Source organism: Antedon mediterranea, chromosome 9 (assembly GCF_964355755.1).
Source record: "Antedon mediterranea chromosome 9, ecAntMedi1.1, whole genome shotgun sequence".
Lineage (NCBI taxonomy): Eukaryota > Metazoa > Echinodermata > Crinoidea > Comatulida > Antedonidae > Antedon > Antedon mediterranea.
Genome location: NC_092678.1, coordinates 2,010,789 through 2,029,745, shown reverse-complemented (window position 1 = coordinate 2,029,745; position 18,957 = coordinate 2,010,789). Strand labels below are relative to the sequence as shown.

Here is an 18,957-nt window from a genome sequence, read left to right as displayed (position 1 = left end):
CTGATAATGTAATCAAAATTTATAGTTTTGTTTGTGTTGTGATTGCTGGTGGTTAAAAAAAAAAGTACCTAAGCATGTTCGAACTCTTGCTGATTGATGCTGCTGTATTGACAGCAATTGTTAGGCTCAACACGTACCGTCGGGCTAGCTTAGGTACTTTGCAGTTTGCAAGATTAAATCAAAACTAGTTGTACTTTATATAAGGAAGTTTTCTTCCTCTCACTACATCCTCCTCCCATTACATGTTAATTACTTTAATTATTTATTTATTTTTAATTCTAAAATAGCTTTAACTAAAATTACAAAAATGATTTAGAGTTGTTTAAATTATTTTTAATTTCTTGTATAGATTTTAAAATGTATAAAAAACAACTAGTAGCACTATAGTGAACTATTAAATAAGTTAATTATTCTATTATAAAACAATTTACCAATTTAATATTTATCACAAAAACTATCTGTATACTGTACGTATTATTGTAGTATTATTGTTGTTTGGCATTCTCTCAGGTTGTTATGGTATATGCGATGGTACTGTGTAACACCATTAAAAGGTGGTTTAACACAATGTAGTGGTAGTGGGAGTCCAGTGCTCTTACAACCTGGGAGGCGAGTGCTCTTGTCGAGGATTTAGAATGTCTCTACCTGTGTCACGAAGGGCAAGCTAAAGTGATAAATATTCATAAACCACAATGCATAGGCTATATTTCTGCAAGCTATAAATAAAAAAAATTCAAATAAAAAAAATGTGGGCAAGCTAAAATATTGTTGGGGCAACCAAACCTCAGACTCAAAATTGTAAAATTCTGCGACGCCTGGGGAGATTGTAAATAATTTAGAAGGTTCCTAAATAGTCATAGCATCGACGAGGGTTCGAGGCTTAATCGCTCCATTGTTCTGATGGTAGAACAAGTTTTCTTTGATAGACTATAAGGACTATAAACAAAATGATGTGCACTTTAGAATCAAGTACATCTTTCGAGCTATTAGGTGGTTACCCCAGTGTGCTAGTTCACAGACAACCACTGTCATGGACAGCCTTAATTGACCGCACTGACATGACGTAACCCTTAGGAGAGAAGCATGACCTTAATTTACGTAGTAAAATCTTCCTTTATGGAACAAAAAACCAAATTTTTAGGACCATAAAAAATGTTTTTCTCCCATTTTCTCCAATCAATGTTTTTTGACATTATCCTTTTTTTTCTAAATACTAATATAATTATGGATAAACATAACTATATTTTTTTAAAGATATACACTGTGCTTACCTGCTAGTATGTCGTATCTGTGTAACACAATGACTTTTGTAGTTATTGATTATAACGTATGTACTCTACAAAAGCAGTATGAAGATCAATAAATGGTTGATGCAACAGCTGAAACTAGTGCAACCTTTAACAAAATAATTTGTATTAAATTGAAGATCCTCAACCATACTTTATTTCCTTTTAGAAACACAAGGTGATGTCAAATTCTGCCAACAATGAAGAACAAATATTTTTTAATGACAAACAATGATATTTGACAGTAGAACCCCTATTATAACGGAACATCATCGCGGCCCAAAAATGTATCCTGTATTACCGGGCATACCCTCAATAGAGTTTGGCCGTAGTTTAAACATATTGTTCCTTGTTCGTTTCTTAAGTGTTTCCCAACAGAGGGTTTCTTCTGTATTCAGAATTAGTAGAATTCAATTTGATTCCTATTTGTAAAAGATTTCTAGAAACTATTTTGATTTACTTTTTTCTTGGTAGTAATATTTTGGAAAGTAGAATTAGAGAAAACGAATTGAATCTTGAAAAATTGAAGAATGAACAGCTAAACTTTGAAGAAACCATGACATTTACTCTGTGCAATCTTGACCCAGAGTTACTTGAAATGATACCTGTACAATTGGCAGATGAAAGTGTACAAGAGGTATATCACAGAGCTTCTGCAGTCAAGACTGAACTGGAGATGTTGAAGCAGGATTACCAGAGAGAGGTACTCTTTAATTTCTATTATACTTTCTGATCTCAATTATTACCAGAGAGAGGTACTCTTTAACCAAATCTGGAATTCTAGTATGGTTATTCAGAATGTAGCATGCTATTCTTTACAAAGATCCGAAGGTTGTATTTTGTAGCTACATCAGAGTTTGACAAAAAGTTTTTCTTAATTCTCGTCACAATTTCTAATTTTTGCAGATTCTCAATCAACTTCGTGATGTATTAGGAGAGTTTAAAAGTCTCTCAAGAAAAATAATACGAGATAAAGTTTTGGAAAAATCTTATGATGATAGGCAGAAATGCCAGAAAGAACAACTTTGGTAAGAGTTTTATTTTCATTTATGTTACGTATATCGAAGTCAAGTGTGTTGAGCATGCAAAGTTACTAGGTGTCAATCTTGACCGTAAATTGTCGTGGCAGACGCATGTTGACTGTTTAACCAAGCGCGTTGTACCAAGGTTGTTTTTTCTTAAGCAACTCAAGAGGTCTGGCCTAGATAGACTGGAACTGCTCCGATACTATCAAGCAGTGATACGACCAGTTCTTGAATATGCCTGTGCTGTTTGGTCCCCGAGTTTATCCAAAGCACAATCTGACCAAATCGAACATGTCCAAAGAAGAGCGTGTAACATAATATGCCCCGATGGTACCTCGTATGCTGATACCCGCAGATACCTTAACATCATCACTCTATCTGAACGCCGCGAGAAGTTGTCAAGAAAATTCTTTGATAAAATGAAAAAAGAAGATCATATATTACACTCTCTCTTACCTAAACCTCCCACACACAACCATCAGCTCCGACGCGTTAGATCGTTCACCCTCCCCAAAGTCCGGACACAACGCACAAAAAACTTCATTACTTTCCACGGAGTTTTCAATGATTGGTGAATGATCAGTAACTGAGTTATGATAAGCAAATTGTGAACCTCTATTGGTTTGTGTTACTGGATGTACTGTACTATGATGGCCATTGAAAGACTGATTTGTGGACTATGATATATTTTAGTATTACTTGTTTGGACTGTGTTATACTATGTGTTTACATATTTACTATTATATTTCATCACTGCTTACTTGATGCAATAAAAGAAATAAATAATAATAATAAATAATAATAATAATATATGTCATTAAAGAAATTGGCTTTATGTTTTGAGAATGACAATCAGTGTTTGTGATTGATAAAAATATGTGAAAATTATTACTGAAGAGATTACTGGAGAGAGAGAGAGATAGAGATAGATGATGAGATAACAGAAGTAATATTTAAAAAAATGACATATAACAGACTTGAAGTTCTTTGTGACTGCGACACGTCCAGTTCAAAGAATAGAGCAAATCCTCTCACTTTCTTACCACTGATTTTAAAAGAACTTGTGTTTCTAAAAGTAAAACGGTGAATTGAACAAATTAAAGACGAATACTGACCACAACTACCATATGGACGAATAAGTGATACAATCATCACTATTCAGTTATAAACTTATATCAAAAAATATCATGTAAGGCGAGCTGGGGAGTGTTGTTTGAAAGGACCAGAGAGTGAGAGAGATGATGAATTCCACCATGAACTTAGGAATAACACCAGTAATATTTTTTATAAAATAACACCAGTTATGATAGCTTTGAAGTCCTTGTGAATGGGACAAAAACAATTTGTGACCAGTTTAAAGATGACAAAAGAGCAAAGCGTCTTGCTTATAATGAAGAACAGATACACAAGATGGATAAGTAATTAAGTCTTTTTATTTTTATATCATTTTACTTCACTGATCTTTCTAAATCTAGAATTACCTAAACCTTCAAAAGGTCTACAATAATACTTTTTTAGCAGTTAATTGACCAGCTTAAAATGAATGTCCACTTTAGGTAGAGTTAACTGGGCTATAACTAAACCCAGATCAAGGGTGTCATGTTAAATAACTGGGCTAACCGGGGACTTACCAGGTCAAGGATTTCTGGTTTAGATAACTGGGCTAACCAGTGACTTACCAGGTCAAGGATGTCTGGTTTAGATAACTGAGGTAACCAAGGACTTACCAGGTCAAATGTGTCACTGTCATGTTAGAAACTGGGCTAACCAGGGGCTTACCAGGTCAAGGATGTCTGGTTTAGGTAGAGAAACTTGGCTAACCGGGGACTTACCATCTCAAGGATGTCTGGTTTAGATAACTGGGCTAACCAGGGACTTACCAGGTCAAGGATGTCTAGTTTAAGTAGAAAAAATGGGCTAACTATTGTTACATGGTCTAACCATATGACTATTTTTTTTTCTTCAGACAAAAATTGAGTCTACTGTGTACACAAGGAATGAGTCAGCTTAAGGATCATTGTGAAACAAGATGGATTGAACAACATAACATTCTCGGCAGCTGGTACACGTAAGTTAAACTTCTTTAATGTTAAACATTTTGCTTGCATATACTGTACCAATGGAATTAGAAGAATGTTATGGTTGTCTGCACAATTACACTAAATTTTGAATTCTTATTTAAAGTTTTGGAAAAAAAAAATGATGACTGTACATTTGTCTAGTGCAATCAAAAAGTTCCTATTTGTTAAATGTATATTTGAGCTTTCTTTTTCACGTCTGTCTGCCTTTATCACAGGCCAACATTTTACCTATTGCATTATCATGACTTTATTTTACAGAAAAGCGTTCTTTGATTATCAGTCGGATATGATCTTGGCTGAGAAAATAAAACAAATGTTTGCAAAATTTTTTATTTTCAATCCACGTCTTGAAGAGGTTAGTATGTTAAACAATGCCAACACCCTACTGTATGTTAGCCACACCATATTATTTCTTTATTATTAAAACGGATGTTTGTGATTTTACTACTAGAAAGCGTGAGGTATCGATACCGAGTTTAGCCAATAAGATATACTAAAGTATTACCCAATTCTTGATGCTATAGCTCCACATTCTACAATAGGAAAATCTGATAATACAGCATCTCATATGCATCACGTGAGGTCTATGATACTTGTCAATATGTGTAACACATGTGATACTGTATTACAGAATATTCCTATTATACTGGAAGAATCTAGATACAGTACCTAGAATCGAGTGAAGGTATTGCCTACTCTGACACCAAGAGAAATGGTGACATCTTGTATGTTCAATGTAATCTTTGCTGTTGTCTAGTCTGTTCTTTAGGCTATTATGTTATCGCTGCGATTAACACTGAATTGTTTTTTAAGAATCTTTTCAATCTGTGTTTCTCCTGTTTAAAATTGGCTATATTTGTTTTCATAGCTGAAACGTCAGCAAAAAACTGTTAGTGATGATATCAGATTTCAAATGAGGAGTGTTCTCCAGGTTGTTGGGAGACCAAACGTTGGACCTACAATCATCCAATCCGGTTCATCTTACAGAGGAAATAGAAATGCTCTCGTTCCTACAAACCAATGGAAACTGTAAGTATTTGTGTTAATTTTATGCATTTCATGAATCCAATATGTTAGTTGTATGCATTACATAATTTAGATATGTTAATTGTATACACTTTATGGAAACCGGCGCAATATAAGATTCCCTTATTATCACTTTATGTTAAACCAAGGCAATCTAACAACAGGACACTGAGCTCGCCATGCCAACACTTATTCTCTGATGTGCGCGGTTCCTGTTAAGGGGCATGGAACTGATGGTGTCGCAGCCACAGATAAACCCTTTTATCTCCGGAGCTCAGCATCCTGTTGTTAGATTGCTTCTTGGTGGATATAATGATCGTAAGATTTTATCAGTGTTAAGCTAAATATATTTCTGATGAACGTTTTAGTTCACAATGTATTGTCATATTGTTAATAATGTATTCCTCAATGTACATAGTACATATGAATTAAACCTGTGTTTATTTATGCTAGACTGCAAATGTCTCAGAATGAGATGAATACATTGAAGAAGGAGGTTCATGACGGAGTGACCGAGTTAAAGAAAATTAGATTTGAATAGCAAAGGTAACGATAGGTGCCCTGGGCAGATCCAGGATGCGGGAAAAGGGGGCCAAATGGGGGTTACCAGAACAACTTTTCAATGGGCTCTTCTTTTTTTTCACACTTAATTGGCCCCCTCTGGATCCGCCCTTGGTACCAGGTGGTAAATAAAAACCACTGGTATTTTCCAAACAAAAGAAACTCTTTTACTTTGTATTTTGTTTTCTGTAAATACTGTTAAATAATCCAAAGGTAATATACTGTAAATTTGTGGTTATGCAACATTTGAAATATTTGTTTTTACCAACTGAAGCTTACAACTACGTTCAACACATTAGTGCCATACTATTTACAAGTCTCCTGTTTTTCCTTATCTGTTGTCATTTCATATCTTTTCACCCTTTACTTGGTACATTGCAAAGCGGGGTTAATTGGAGGGAAGGGTTTGTGGATTTAGACCGTAAATAGTTATGAATAAACCAAAATAAAATAGTTCATAGTAGATAGATTTAAACTAATAATTGATACAATAATGAAACTGCAACCGATAGCCATACAAAATTTAAACCATCACCTGTAAAAAAATTTTTTTGTTAGTGAAGTATTTCTACACACAATTTTTTTAATTTTTTAAAAACTAAAATAAGGATACAGAAATATAACATTATGCTAACTGCACTTGTGCAAAATATTTTGGGATTGGTTGAATGTTATTTCTTCATGGTAAAATTGACATTTTTTTTCTTTATTTTTGGGATAACTGTTTGTTTTGGGTTTTTTTTGTGTATGTTAATCTAGATTTAGAATTTAACATTTTTGAAGAATTAGAAAATTGTTTTAGTTTAAATAAAAAAGCAATTAGTTTAAATGTTTAGTTATTAAATTATAATCTTAAAAAGTGCCACCTCAATGCTGTTGTTAACATAATTGTACCAATACTAATTTAAAAATACCAAATTAACATTTGTTAATGAGAGCTCATACAAGTCTGATAATAATTCAACTAATTAAAGTCCATGGCTGGTAAAATCTCAGGCTATATTTAATGTCTACTCTTAAAACACTGCGTATGTATGGAATATGAAATGATTTAGTGTGTGAATGGTTCTATTCTTAAACACTACACCCATTTACAAGTATAAAGAGTAGAGTGAGTATCAAAGCAAACGCTGTATATTGGTTTTTACTCTTTGATTTTTATTATAAATCAAAATAATTGTAAAAATCAAACATACAGTACTTTGGGATCATGACAAAATAATTTTACTGCAATAAATAGTGCATATAAGCTAAAAAATATTGTACAAAATAATTGCATAAACAAGTTTAGTTTACTGCAGTACCTTCAGTAGAATAATTTTGACATGATCCCTTAATGCAATTCGGATCTCTACTGTACACTTATTCAATAAGTAACACACTGGTTTGATTATTTATAAATTTTAAACAGTAGTAGATCCAAGATTCTCAAAATGACAAGGCCTGATGCAGTTATTCTTGGATCCGCTAGCTGTTTTTTTACTACCTAATCGTAAAAGATATATTTAAAAGATGGGGGCTTCGCTGTAACCTGCTTGTGGTGTCCCTGCTAAGACGTACTTTACCTGTTTGCAATTGAAACCTGTTTAGTGTTAAACCCATAACTGGTCTTGTTGCGAAGCAATGTCGAACTGATAACAGCGGACCACTACCAGTATTGCAATTTCTATTCAGACCTAAATTAACAGTTTTTACTTGGCAATGTGTCTGTATACACAAAGTATAAACATGTTAGAAAAAAAAACAATTGGATATACCAAAGTTCTTTGCAATCTGCTTATATGTACTGAATTATCATGGTACATAAAAATAATCATTCCAGCTTTATGCAGATTCTTATACCTTGTACATTGTTTTTGAGGACTGTATCAGAATCGCAAAATCATAGATGCCATCATTTTGTTTCTACATGTCCAATGTAGTTAAAATTGGCTCGAATTATTGTATGATTTAGTTTTAAAAAACTTTTTAGTAGTGGTTAAAAGCACATTTGTAATCGTGTGAACAAAACCTTACCATTGTCAATCATATTCTGTATTGGCACTTCCTAAATAAACTATGTGAATAAATCCTTGTTCGCATTGAACTTCTAATGGTTGAACTACCGAGCATTTGGTCAGTTTGGCCGGAAAAAGTCCAGTGAAATGACGCTTGGTTAGTTTGACTGTGGCTCTCAGTAAACTAACCAAGACAGTTCCATCTCAAGTTTTGTTCCACATGTTGTAGTCAACAACTTGTAATTAAATTTTTTATTTCGCTACGCGACATAACGTGCATCACCGTAACATACATTGTGCATTCTCAGATAACTGTAGTAGTAAACCAGTGTTTTGATATTTTCCACTGGTTCAGTAGCCGAATGTATCATAATGCTGGCTTATTACTTAAGCTATGTGCATGCTGAGATGTTGTTACGTGCTGTTGCTTTTGTAGTCCTGGTTTCGCGTATTGAAATCAAAAAGCTCACCGGCCATGAATAGCCAAACTAGTGTTACTATTGAATAAGTGCAATTTCAACTAACTCAAAATCTCACAAGAAACTGAAAGGCCAGAATATTAGAGCTTGGTTCGCACTAGAGATGTGACACAAAACGTAAGCGATTTGACCTAACACAAGCGATGGATTATTCGCTGGTGATGGATCAACTCACTTGTGTTGCGACTACGTCCTTGTGTTGCGACTACGTCCTTGTGTTGTAACTTTAGTGGGAACTAGGTTTATAGTAGTCTATTGCTTTAGATTTGAAAGCAAAATCATACTCTACTAGACTTAAATTATTTAATTACTCTATTCAATTTAACAAAAACGTCTCTTTAAAAAAACCACCACAACTCAACCAACAGCCTATCTCAACAAAAGAGCTCTATAACACCTATTTTTACCAAAAAAAATTATAGAAAAAACAATCCACTAGATCCATCTATGCCTGATGATCAAACAGCTTCCCAGCTGTATTAGAGCAACAATATCAGTTCTCATTTATATGACTAGTATGAGTTTCTTGTAAACAATTTTGTGATGTTTGGTACTGTAACTTATCATAGGCAAATTCTGTAATGCATCATCACATGTATTACATTTGATGCCTGTGTCATAGGAAAATTCTGTAATACATTGTTACATTGATGGCTGTATCAAACGTCATCTGTGCAACTACTGCAGGCCTTGTGAAGCTCACAACTTAATTGCACTTTGACATCCAACCCCAGGGGGGTTCAGGGGATACCCAGGGAACAAAGGGCAATGTCAATTTTAGCACTACAATCAATTCCTATTCAGGGGACACCTAGGGCAATATATGCTATTAATGAGACTCTTAACACCCTCCCATTATATATTTCTTAATAAAACATAATGTGAATTCTTTTCAGTTGACTTCTCATCAGTCTTGTCCTCATTGACAATAACTGTAGGGAATTGTACAGAACTAGATTCACAATCATGTATTAAACACAAAAGCATACAAACCACAGAAAACCAGATATATATGTTATAACAGTATTTTGCCTTTGGATAAAAAAATAAATATTATAGTGTGGTATTGTAAATACAATTCAGTATAATATTAGTATAAAGCAATTCGGTTTTGTCGCCTAATGTCGTGAAAAAGCGCTGTACAAAAAAACAAGTTAAGGAATATCCACCTATTAAAAAAAACAACCCGAAAAAGTGTGTTAATCGTATAAATAGAATACTGTAATTACTACATTATAATTGATTTGTTTATTGTAACAGCATAACATTGTCATGATGTAGAATTTCAAGTACTCAATATTTTCACATATTTTAATTATTTATATGTTAACTACTGTATACTAAATAGTTGAACACTCACTTATAATAATTACTTATTATAATTGTTACATACAGGTATTGTAATTAAGGTAAATTTGAATCTTGCTACGAGACTTTTTTATGGAGTACTGTTAAAGATTAATACTTTGTACACTTATTTGAACATACCAAGTGAAATTTGCGAATTATAAGTTAATATATATTTTTATTATTAACAATATTTCAAGCTACAATTTCAAGAGAAATTCTCTCCAAACAATATGCTCTACCTGATGATTGATATCCCTACATTCTACATATAAAAGTATAAATAATTATTTAATTACTGTAAATAAAATCAATGTAATCATATTTGTTGGTGAGATCATCAAACATACACAGTGGCTATTAATTTAGATGCCATTCTATGGCTTCCTTGAAGGAGGTTATACTGTAAATATTTAATATATATGTAGAAAATTTAAAATGTTTTCTGAGATGTACACTATTAATTTTGTTGCAGACCACACAAAAAAGAAAAGACGAAAATAATTCAATTAATTTTTTAATACAAACACATTAACATAATACCAAAACTGTCGAGTTCATAAACTAACGTTGGCTTGTTATATACATTGGTCATTAAAAAAAAACCAAGAGCACAACTGATTTAATAGTCAACATATTTTGTTTATCCTAGCTAGGCAAAGTTAGGTTACTACTGGTCAAGGTGTAGGTGATGTCACCATGGTCCACTCGATCAAAACCACATGTCCTTGTAACTGACCATTTGCTGGATCTTCGCGGCTAAAGATTGGCGGAGGACAGCTTTCGAAGCATGTGGATACCTGCTCATTGTGAAATCTACAAAAACAAAAATCACTTAATTAAAATATTGATACTATATTTAATTATGTATCTTTAACAGAAACAGTATGCGACCTGCAACGAAATAATAGCCAGGTTAACGAAAATAGAAGGGAAGACGGTGCAATGGTGTGAGATGCGCTTAATGCCATTTTATTACCTGACGTTAAGCCGAGTACCGACCTGTGTACATTAATAACCAATAGTGAGTTTTACGTGCGACGATTAGTAATTGCAGTATGCCAATTTTTACGTTTATGATGCAGCATTGTCCACAGATGATAGATCTGCACCGTTCTCTTTCATGCGTATTAACACATAAATAAACCATTACACGCAGAATTTGTCCCCTAAAACAAAACCGAAAATTATGAATACGATTACGCACATGATTATGTGTAACTATGTTATATCGTTCCAGAAAAGTAAACGTCGCAGATATGAAACTCACTATTACCTCTGTGCCGTCATAGTAGTCCGTGGGCACACACTGAAACCAAATTTCTAATGGATAAGATGAGAATTTTTTGTCCTCTCTCGAGAAGTTTTCTGTCAATCAGACATTATGCATTTACAATTCAGAAATGCATGATTTGTTTCCATATTTTTCTGTTTTGGGCAGGATGGGTTATTGCTGTCCAAGTAGACAAAACAATATATCCTTCATTGTATACCTATAATAGCACCAATTCGTTCTGGATCCAGCTGTTGCTTGACTTCTTTGTTCTGATAGACATTACATTTTTTACCACTTAAGCTCTTTCCGATCACCTCTTCAAGTCTGAAAAGCGCAACAAAGAGTTTTCGTGCCAACTTTGTGGGACTGGTGCCGTCTATTAGGACGTTCTCAAGGACCTCTTGGTGCAATAAGATGCCATGACCAATATCGATCTATTAAAAAAAGTCTTGTTAACCTAATCCGTTAATGTGAGGCCGAGTCAAATATGTTGTATTGTATTCGATTTATTTTAAGTAAAGTACAATTTACAATCTTATATACAGATCCTTTATCTGAATGAGGATTCTATACACATTTGCGAAATATACAGAAACATTGAATTACTAGTACTGGAGACCGAGATGCTGCCTAAAACTCACCATCATAGAATCCGATTGTTCTTGTTTTTTTGCATATGAACGCTTTTCTAAATAGAAATGAAATTGTATTAAAAAGAAAGGCCTAAAAAATGTGTCTGTTGCCATCCTAAAATTTTTATTTTTTTTTCGATTTTATTCATCTTCTGCAGGCCACCCACCTCAGTTTAGAATATGAAGATCTATGTTTTTCACCCTTGTTTGGGTGTGTCCATGTATAGACAGTTTCTAAACCTGTATGCCACTTCTCAATAATAAAAGTAATGGATGCATGAAAATAGTATTTTTTTTCTACAGAAATATTCTATGTCAGAGATTGTATCACAGAAACCTTTACCATTGTATTGAGCAACTTGTTTTTTCAATTCTTTATGTTTGACGCGCAATGAGATGTATTCTTTAAAAAGTGCGTCATATTTGTCATTAAGAAAATCATAGGCAATACATCTGCACATGTTTGGTTTAGGTATTTTACATTCTGGTTCTATCCTCGTTTTGGTTATTGAACTTCCTGCTGTACTTGGTGTCTGTAGGAAAACAAAAATAATGTCACTGTACAGTCATTGTTTTGTTGCGTGGTCACATATCGAGAATAACAATCAGAGCTTTTCATCTATAGCGAAGTAACAATAACAATAAATTAGTGACAAAGTACATACAGCTGCACAGAATCTACTAACCTCGGGCCAAGCTCGGCGCCGGCTTCTCCTGTGTGTGCAAGCAGTTTCAACTGGTATGGATTCTTCATTTTTATTAGTTGAAAATTGTTCTGTCACTATGTTCTCTCTATCAGGGCCATTACTTGCTAGGTATTCTGAAAAACGTAATAATGGTTGTTATAAATAATACAGTTATAAATTGTAATATGTAATTGTAATTGTAATTGTAATTGTAATTATAGGTGGGGCATATAATTATAACCATTTATTTGACAATTTATCCTAGGTTCTTTAGTATTAATCTACCTTTTCTATAGTATATATACATCTTAATATTGGGACTATTATATAGGCTGTATAGCTAGGCTTAGTAGATAGGGTTCCCTACTATTATGTAGGCATACTACTAGTAGTACTACTGCTGGCCTAGGCTAGGCCTAATCTACGAATACAGGTCAACCCGTACCCATGCCAACTCGTACCCACCAACTCGTACCCAAATTTTGGCTTACTCGTACCCAAAATTTTGGCTGACCCGTACCCATCATTGGCTGACCCGTACCCATCATTGGCTGGCCCGTACCCAAGTTTAATGCTATTTAAAGTATATTTATATTACATTTAAACCCAGTTTTATTAAATTTTTAGATACCAATCATATGTTCGATATTATAATGGCAAAAACTATTGACCTAAAATGTATAATAATATGTACAGACTCGTACGAAAAAAGCACAGCTTTCATCGTATTTGCGTACGTCGTATTTGGTAAAGTTAATACTTGAGGGCGCTGTTTTATATGGCTCTGTGGAAGATGTCAGTGGTCGGCTGTGCTGCATTCTATTTTTTTTTCATTTATGAGTTATTAATCTATTATTTTCTACGAATAGTAGTACATGGAAATTGAAATACCCACTAGTCTGTGATGATGAAAACTTGAATTATTAAAAGTAAACATGAATATCTTTTATACATAATTTGTATTTTCATTATATTTTACAGATAATGAGTAATGTGTTTTTTGAAAATCGTTTTAAAACGAATGGTTTTTGTTGTTTTGTTTTGCAAGTTTTGGAAAATATTAAACTGTTTTAACATTTCGAAAATATTTAATACATTTTTAAATAGTCACTCGTATTTTAAAATCACGAAACTATTTAAGTGGATACCAGCCTCATTGCTGCTATGAGCATTTAGTAGTAGATTAGATTATTGCCGTTTATCTAGTATACAATGACGATGTGAGAGTAATAATAAAAGGTAACTACTGTACTAACCTCCAATAATTTAACATTTAATTACAAACGACGACATTTGCTGTTATTACGTTTTCATTTTATAATGATTATTACTGTATTATTATGACTAAAAACCGAAATAAATACTACTAAAACTTAAAAAAATCATCTTATCGCTGACAGATACGTAAGTACTCAGACACGTGTAGGTAGGCCTTCAGAACGTTTATATTATTTTAGTAAATAAGACGACATCCGTTGCCATGGAAAAACGATCGTAGTTCATTTCATTTGTCTTATTTGACACATTATAGAATGCGTATTTTTTTTTTTTTTAAAGGGAATCCCTCGTCAGCAAAAACACGTAGCTGTAAGTTATTGAGGAAACATCTACCAAAAATGTTTAATTACCGTAAACAAACAGATAATTTTACTGAATTATTTAAAGATGTATTGTCCCTTTGTCAAATTCCAAAAAAAAAGAAAAAAAGATTTCGAAAAAAAAGTGGGTCATTTTGAAGTATCATAATAGTAATTAACTTTCACCAAAAATTAGTCGAAAAAAAAATCATACAACTGAAATACAGACATTTTTTGGTTCAAAAAATAACTTTGACTTCCAGTCAAAGTTTTCAATCAAAACATATCTCATAATGCAACGCGCTTATTTGGCTACTCTGTATGCATAATCATAAAACTTCCTCGCGATCCGTGTGAAAACACCTTCTCAACCGTGATGAGTTGTAAACAATCCTAATTAGCATCATGCATAATGTATACTAATGGTTTGAAATGTTTGTTTACTTTCGCTCGCGATGATTTTCCAGACGAAATGTAATCAAATTCATTTAGCTGTTAATTACGTAAAATTGTTGTTTTTTGGTTCAAATTTTCGACTTAAAGTGAATAACTTTAATATTACTTTGATATGGCCAATTTAAATATAGAATATTTTGACCTTAATTTTGTTGTGTTTCAAGGGACAATACATCTTTAAGAAAAAAAATAAATAGAAAACGATCATACGCCACATTGCGTTGCCTATTTTTGGACACACTACAAATGGACCCGTACAAATGCGTTTTTTTTTTAATAATAAAGAGGAATCCCCATTCAGCAAAAACACGTAGCTGTTATAGAAGAAAATCTGCCAAAATGTTTAATTGCCTTAGGCTACAGTACGACAGTACGTGTATATGATCATTTCACTGAATTATTAATAAATAAAATATATGGAAAATGATCATACGTCATTACTAAGTCGTCTCTTTGACGCCGGCCCTATAAATGCGTGTTTTTTTATAATAAAAGGTTAATCCCGGTCAGAAAAAACACGAAATCTACGAGTAATTCGACCCCATAGCCCGGCAGGCTTTTTGCTTAAAACAGGGTGTTGTTAATTCAACCAATTTTAAATATACCAAATACAATAGAAATAATTACTTGATCGAATGTATTCAGGGAAGATAATTAGAATAAAATAAAAGAATAAAAATTGATAAGTCCCGTGATAAGTATAAAATTATACGTTGTTGGTACTTTACCTGGGCTTAATTGAATTGTAATACTAACTATACAACAGTTAAAATATTTTTTTTATTAATTAATGTTCTCTTACGTAAATAAAAAAGACACATCAAACATACGTTTATAAAACTATAATACTAGATTTAAATAAATGTTAACAAATATATGCCTAATTAAACGAAGTCTACAATCAAATCAATGGTCATTTTTATTAGCACACATTTCACCGAGACCTGTAAAATAAAAAAACAATTTAAATATAAAAATATTCATACGGCAAAAGCATACCACTAGTTTTGCGCCGATCAAATCATTACAAGTAATTATTCAAATTGGGTACGAGTAGGCCAAATAATGGGTACGAGTAAGCCAAAAATGGGTACGGGTAAGCCAAAAAATGGGTACGAGTAAGCCAAATACTTGGGTACGAGTAAGCCAAATATTTAGGTACGAGTTGGCATGGGTACGGGTTGGTTTGGGTACGGGTTAGCCAAAGTGGGTACGAGTTGACCAATTATTTGGGTACGGGTTAGCCAAGTTGGGTACGAGTTGGCATGGGTACGGGTTGGTTTGGGTACGGGTTGACCAGCACCCTAATCTACTACACTACCACCACTAGGCTAAGTTTAAGACTAGTCTAGACTCACGGCAAATATCAACACGGGCATCACATTCCTCCTCTGCTGGCAGTGTTGATGGTTGTTTATCACCGATGCAAGCCATACTAGGCCTAGTGTACTATATTTGAATAAAAATAGAATGCCGAACCAACCACTCCAACCGATGCGCGTCCAGACGGAGACCACCACCACAACAACAAAAACGATCAGAAAGCATGTCAACACTGTACTAGCAGAGCCATATTATATATGCCTCTGAACTATAGCCCTATGGGGCGCCACCTATCGTTTCGCGGAATTTTTTTGTTTGCGCGCCAAAAAGTGTTGCGGCTTCATCCACACCTCCTAGTAAAAACCCCTCCTATCAAAAGTATTACGTAACAGGTATAAATAGGTCTAGGCCAACTAGGCTAGTCTGGGTAAATTATAATTAATTTTTAAGTATTGAGTGTCAAAAATATAGCGATCCCCTGGTAAAAGTGAGTTCTGACGTTGTTATATGTATTGGTTACGCTTCGCTGCACAGTATGTTGTATATGTCTACCACGGTATTATGAAAAAGGCGTTCAAATAAAGTAATTTATTATTTTAAAACTACGATTTATGGTGAATTAGTGTTTGGTTTATTTACTTTTTGATGAAAATACGGTAATAGGCTACAGTTTAATTAACTGAAAAGAAACGTCCGAGAGTGTGTGTTGAATATCAAAACACGACACGTGGACCAATCACCGACGTAGGCCCCTCGTGTGTAGAATTAGAAGGAGACGCGGCTGGTTTAAATGGTTGAATACCAACGTGGTGAGGATAGCCTAGCTGTTGTAGTAAGTAGGCCTACATTTTCTTTGAAAATGAGATAAACTTTACTTTTTTAATTATCATCATAGGCCTACGTCTTTGACATCAGACATTGATTCGGGCAGTGATTATATTTTCTCATTTATTTATGTTTATTTTTTTTATTAATATTATTTATTAATATAAATTCTTTTGAATAAGTCGTGTGCGGATCAGCTCAGTGGTGTCCTTCGGTACCTCTTCCAGACCTCTATAAACCAGTGTGTAGTTCCTAATCTTTGGAAAGAATCGATTATAAAACCTATTCCTAAACAGACTGTCATAAAACAACTGAATGATCTGCGCCCTATTGCGCTGACATCTCTTGTTATGAAAATCTTTGAAAAGATAGTTAAAACCTACATCACGTCTGTTGTAGAGTCTAAACTCGATCCACTGCAGTTTGCATACAGGTCTGGAAGAGGTGTTGAGGATGCCAACCTTGAACTGCCTCGATCTCACGCCAGAATGTTATTCGCCGACTTCTCTTCTGCCTTCAATACCATGCACCCTTATATTTTAGCAAACAAATTAATTTCGAATTTTGGTTTTCAACGTGATTTTGTATTATGGATTATAAGTTTTCTTACGAACAGATGTCAGAGGGTCTTAGTTAACCAAAGACAATCGAATGTACGTATGACAAGTATTGGATCCCCCCAGGGTTGCGTCCTCTCTCTTCTCCTGTATATTATATACACGGATGACTGTCGCAGCAAACAGGACAATAGTCATCTTGTTAAATTTGCTGACGACACTGTCTTGCTGTCTCTCCTTCAAAATTCACAGGACGGCCATGGTTCCGCTTTAGATGATTTTATCCAATTTTGTAGAAACTCCTACTTGGAACTCAATGTGACCAAAACCAAGGAGATGATTGTAGATTTTAGGAAGGAGAAAGGACGCAACCCTTGGGTATCCATTATAAATGACGAACCAGTCGATATTGTCCATTCCTTTAAATACCTAGGTACTATATTTGAGGACAATCTCGGCTGGGAATTAAACACAGAGGCAATAGTAAAGAAAGGACACCAGAGACTTTATCTGTTAAGGAAGCTGAACCATAGGGTTTTTTATAATTCCTTTGTTGAGAACGTTTTAACTTTTTCCTTTATATGCTGGTTTTTTAGTCTTAGGGTCAAAGAGAAAAACTCACTACAAAGAATTGTTAACTTAAGTTCTAAATTAATAGGTTGTCAACTTCGTAGCTTATCTTCTTTCTGTGACATGCAAACTCTAGAAAAAAGTAGAGCTATTCTAAAAAATATTAACCATGCCTTGTTCAGTGATTTCGATCTCATGCCTCATGGGCGTCGCTTTCGATGCCCGGCATGTAGAACAAACCGGAAAAGAAATTCGTTTTTGCCAGTGGCTATTCGACTCTTAAATTCTTGAACCTTGACTTGACTTTTTTTTTTTTCTTTTTTGTTCTGTGTATTGTGATATTTTGTATATTTTGTAAGATCATTTTAATCCAGACCTTTTTATTTGAATTGCCCCGTGTGGGATGATTAAAGAATTTTGAATTGAATTAAGTGTCTCCTTTCTTCCAGTTTCATTCATTCATTCTTTATTTAGCCTTTAAAATCGAAAACAAGACAGGTAGAAATCTAAGGAGGCAAGGATAAGCAAAAGCAATTAAATCTATCCTTAGACATCCAGTACATAAGATAAATAAGATACTGCACACATTAGCGATCCAAATATAAATAAATTACAATTAAGTGACAAAGTATAGCCTATTATTACTTCAGTAGCTTTTTCTACTAACCACTCTATAGCTACTGTAGCCTATGCTAGCCTAGGGAGGCTAGCATAGGCTTCTAGAGTAGGTTTTTAATATATATGTGTTATAGTTGGGAGTGAATACTACAAATTTTCAAAATTATTAATGCACTTGCCAATTGTGAGACCCACTATACGACCCCCGAGAGAGGTGCGTTATGGATACGTCATTTACAAATAATTATTGACGCAGGAGTGCGTCAAAAAACTATTGTAATTGTATATCCCATCAATTTGAACAATAGTGTGGCAATGTTCGTCACTTTACCACCCACCATAAACATGGTAACAGTGCGTCAAAATGATACGTCATAATTGTTGTGCATGGGTGATTAATGTATAGTTTTTTTTTGAAAGGCTGGTTACAACGAAAGCACATACATGCTTGTAGTGAAATTTTCCATCTACAATTTTAACTTCGAGGTATAAAATTCATAAGCGAAACCTACAAAATAATGTTTTCCCTTTTTTTATACGCAATGAATAAAAAGAAGAATAAATCTTTCTCTGCCAATTGCACCTTTGCACTATTTTTTTTTTCATTTTTGTTTGTTTTTCGAAATCACGACAGT

The 18,957-nt window shown here is 33.8% G+C and overlaps 2 protein-coding genes across 7 annotated transcripts in view; one reads left to right on the top strand and one right to left on the bottom strand.

Moving 5' to 3' along the window:
* Positions 1-18,957, top strand: part of LOC140059063 (serine/threonine-protein kinase TBK1-like) — a 54,567-nt gene that overhangs the window by 34,834 nt on the left and 776 nt on the right. For 5 of the 6 annotated variants that reach the window (XM_072104888.1, XM_072104884.1, XM_072104886.1 and 2 more), the window contains 7 exons: positions 1,761-1,989; positions 2,193-2,314; positions 3,613-3,729; positions 4,278-4,379; positions 4,651-4,747; positions 5,261-5,421; positions 5,872-6,837. In XM_072104888.1, coding sequence (XP_071960989.1) covers positions 1,761-1,989; positions 2,193-2,314; positions 3,613-3,729; positions 4,278-4,379; positions 4,651-4,747; positions 5,261-5,421; positions 5,872-5,959 — 916 coding nt within the window. In that variant the 3' untranslated portion in view covers positions 5,960-6,837. Of the gene's footprint in view, positions 1-1,760; positions 1,990-2,192; positions 2,315-3,612; positions 3,730-4,277; positions 4,380-4,650; positions 4,748-5,260; positions 5,422-5,871; positions 6,838-18,957 lie in introns of those variants that run through there. The other variant, XM_072104889.1, reaches the window with a different exon arrangement.
* On the bottom strand, positions 10,213-16,329 carry LOC140059067 (uncharacterized). The gene is made up of 6 exons (XM_072104894.1): positions 15,788-16,329; positions 12,397-12,530; positions 12,054-12,243; positions 11,720-11,766; positions 11,296-11,512; positions 10,213-10,618 (listed from the first exon to the last, which is right to left on the bottom strand). The coding sequence occupies exons 1-6, from the start codon at positions 15,861-15,863 to the stop codon at positions 10,515-10,517; spliced, it is 768 nt and encodes a 255-aa protein (XP_071960995.1). The 5' UTR covers positions 15,864-16,329; the 3' UTR covers positions 10,213-10,514.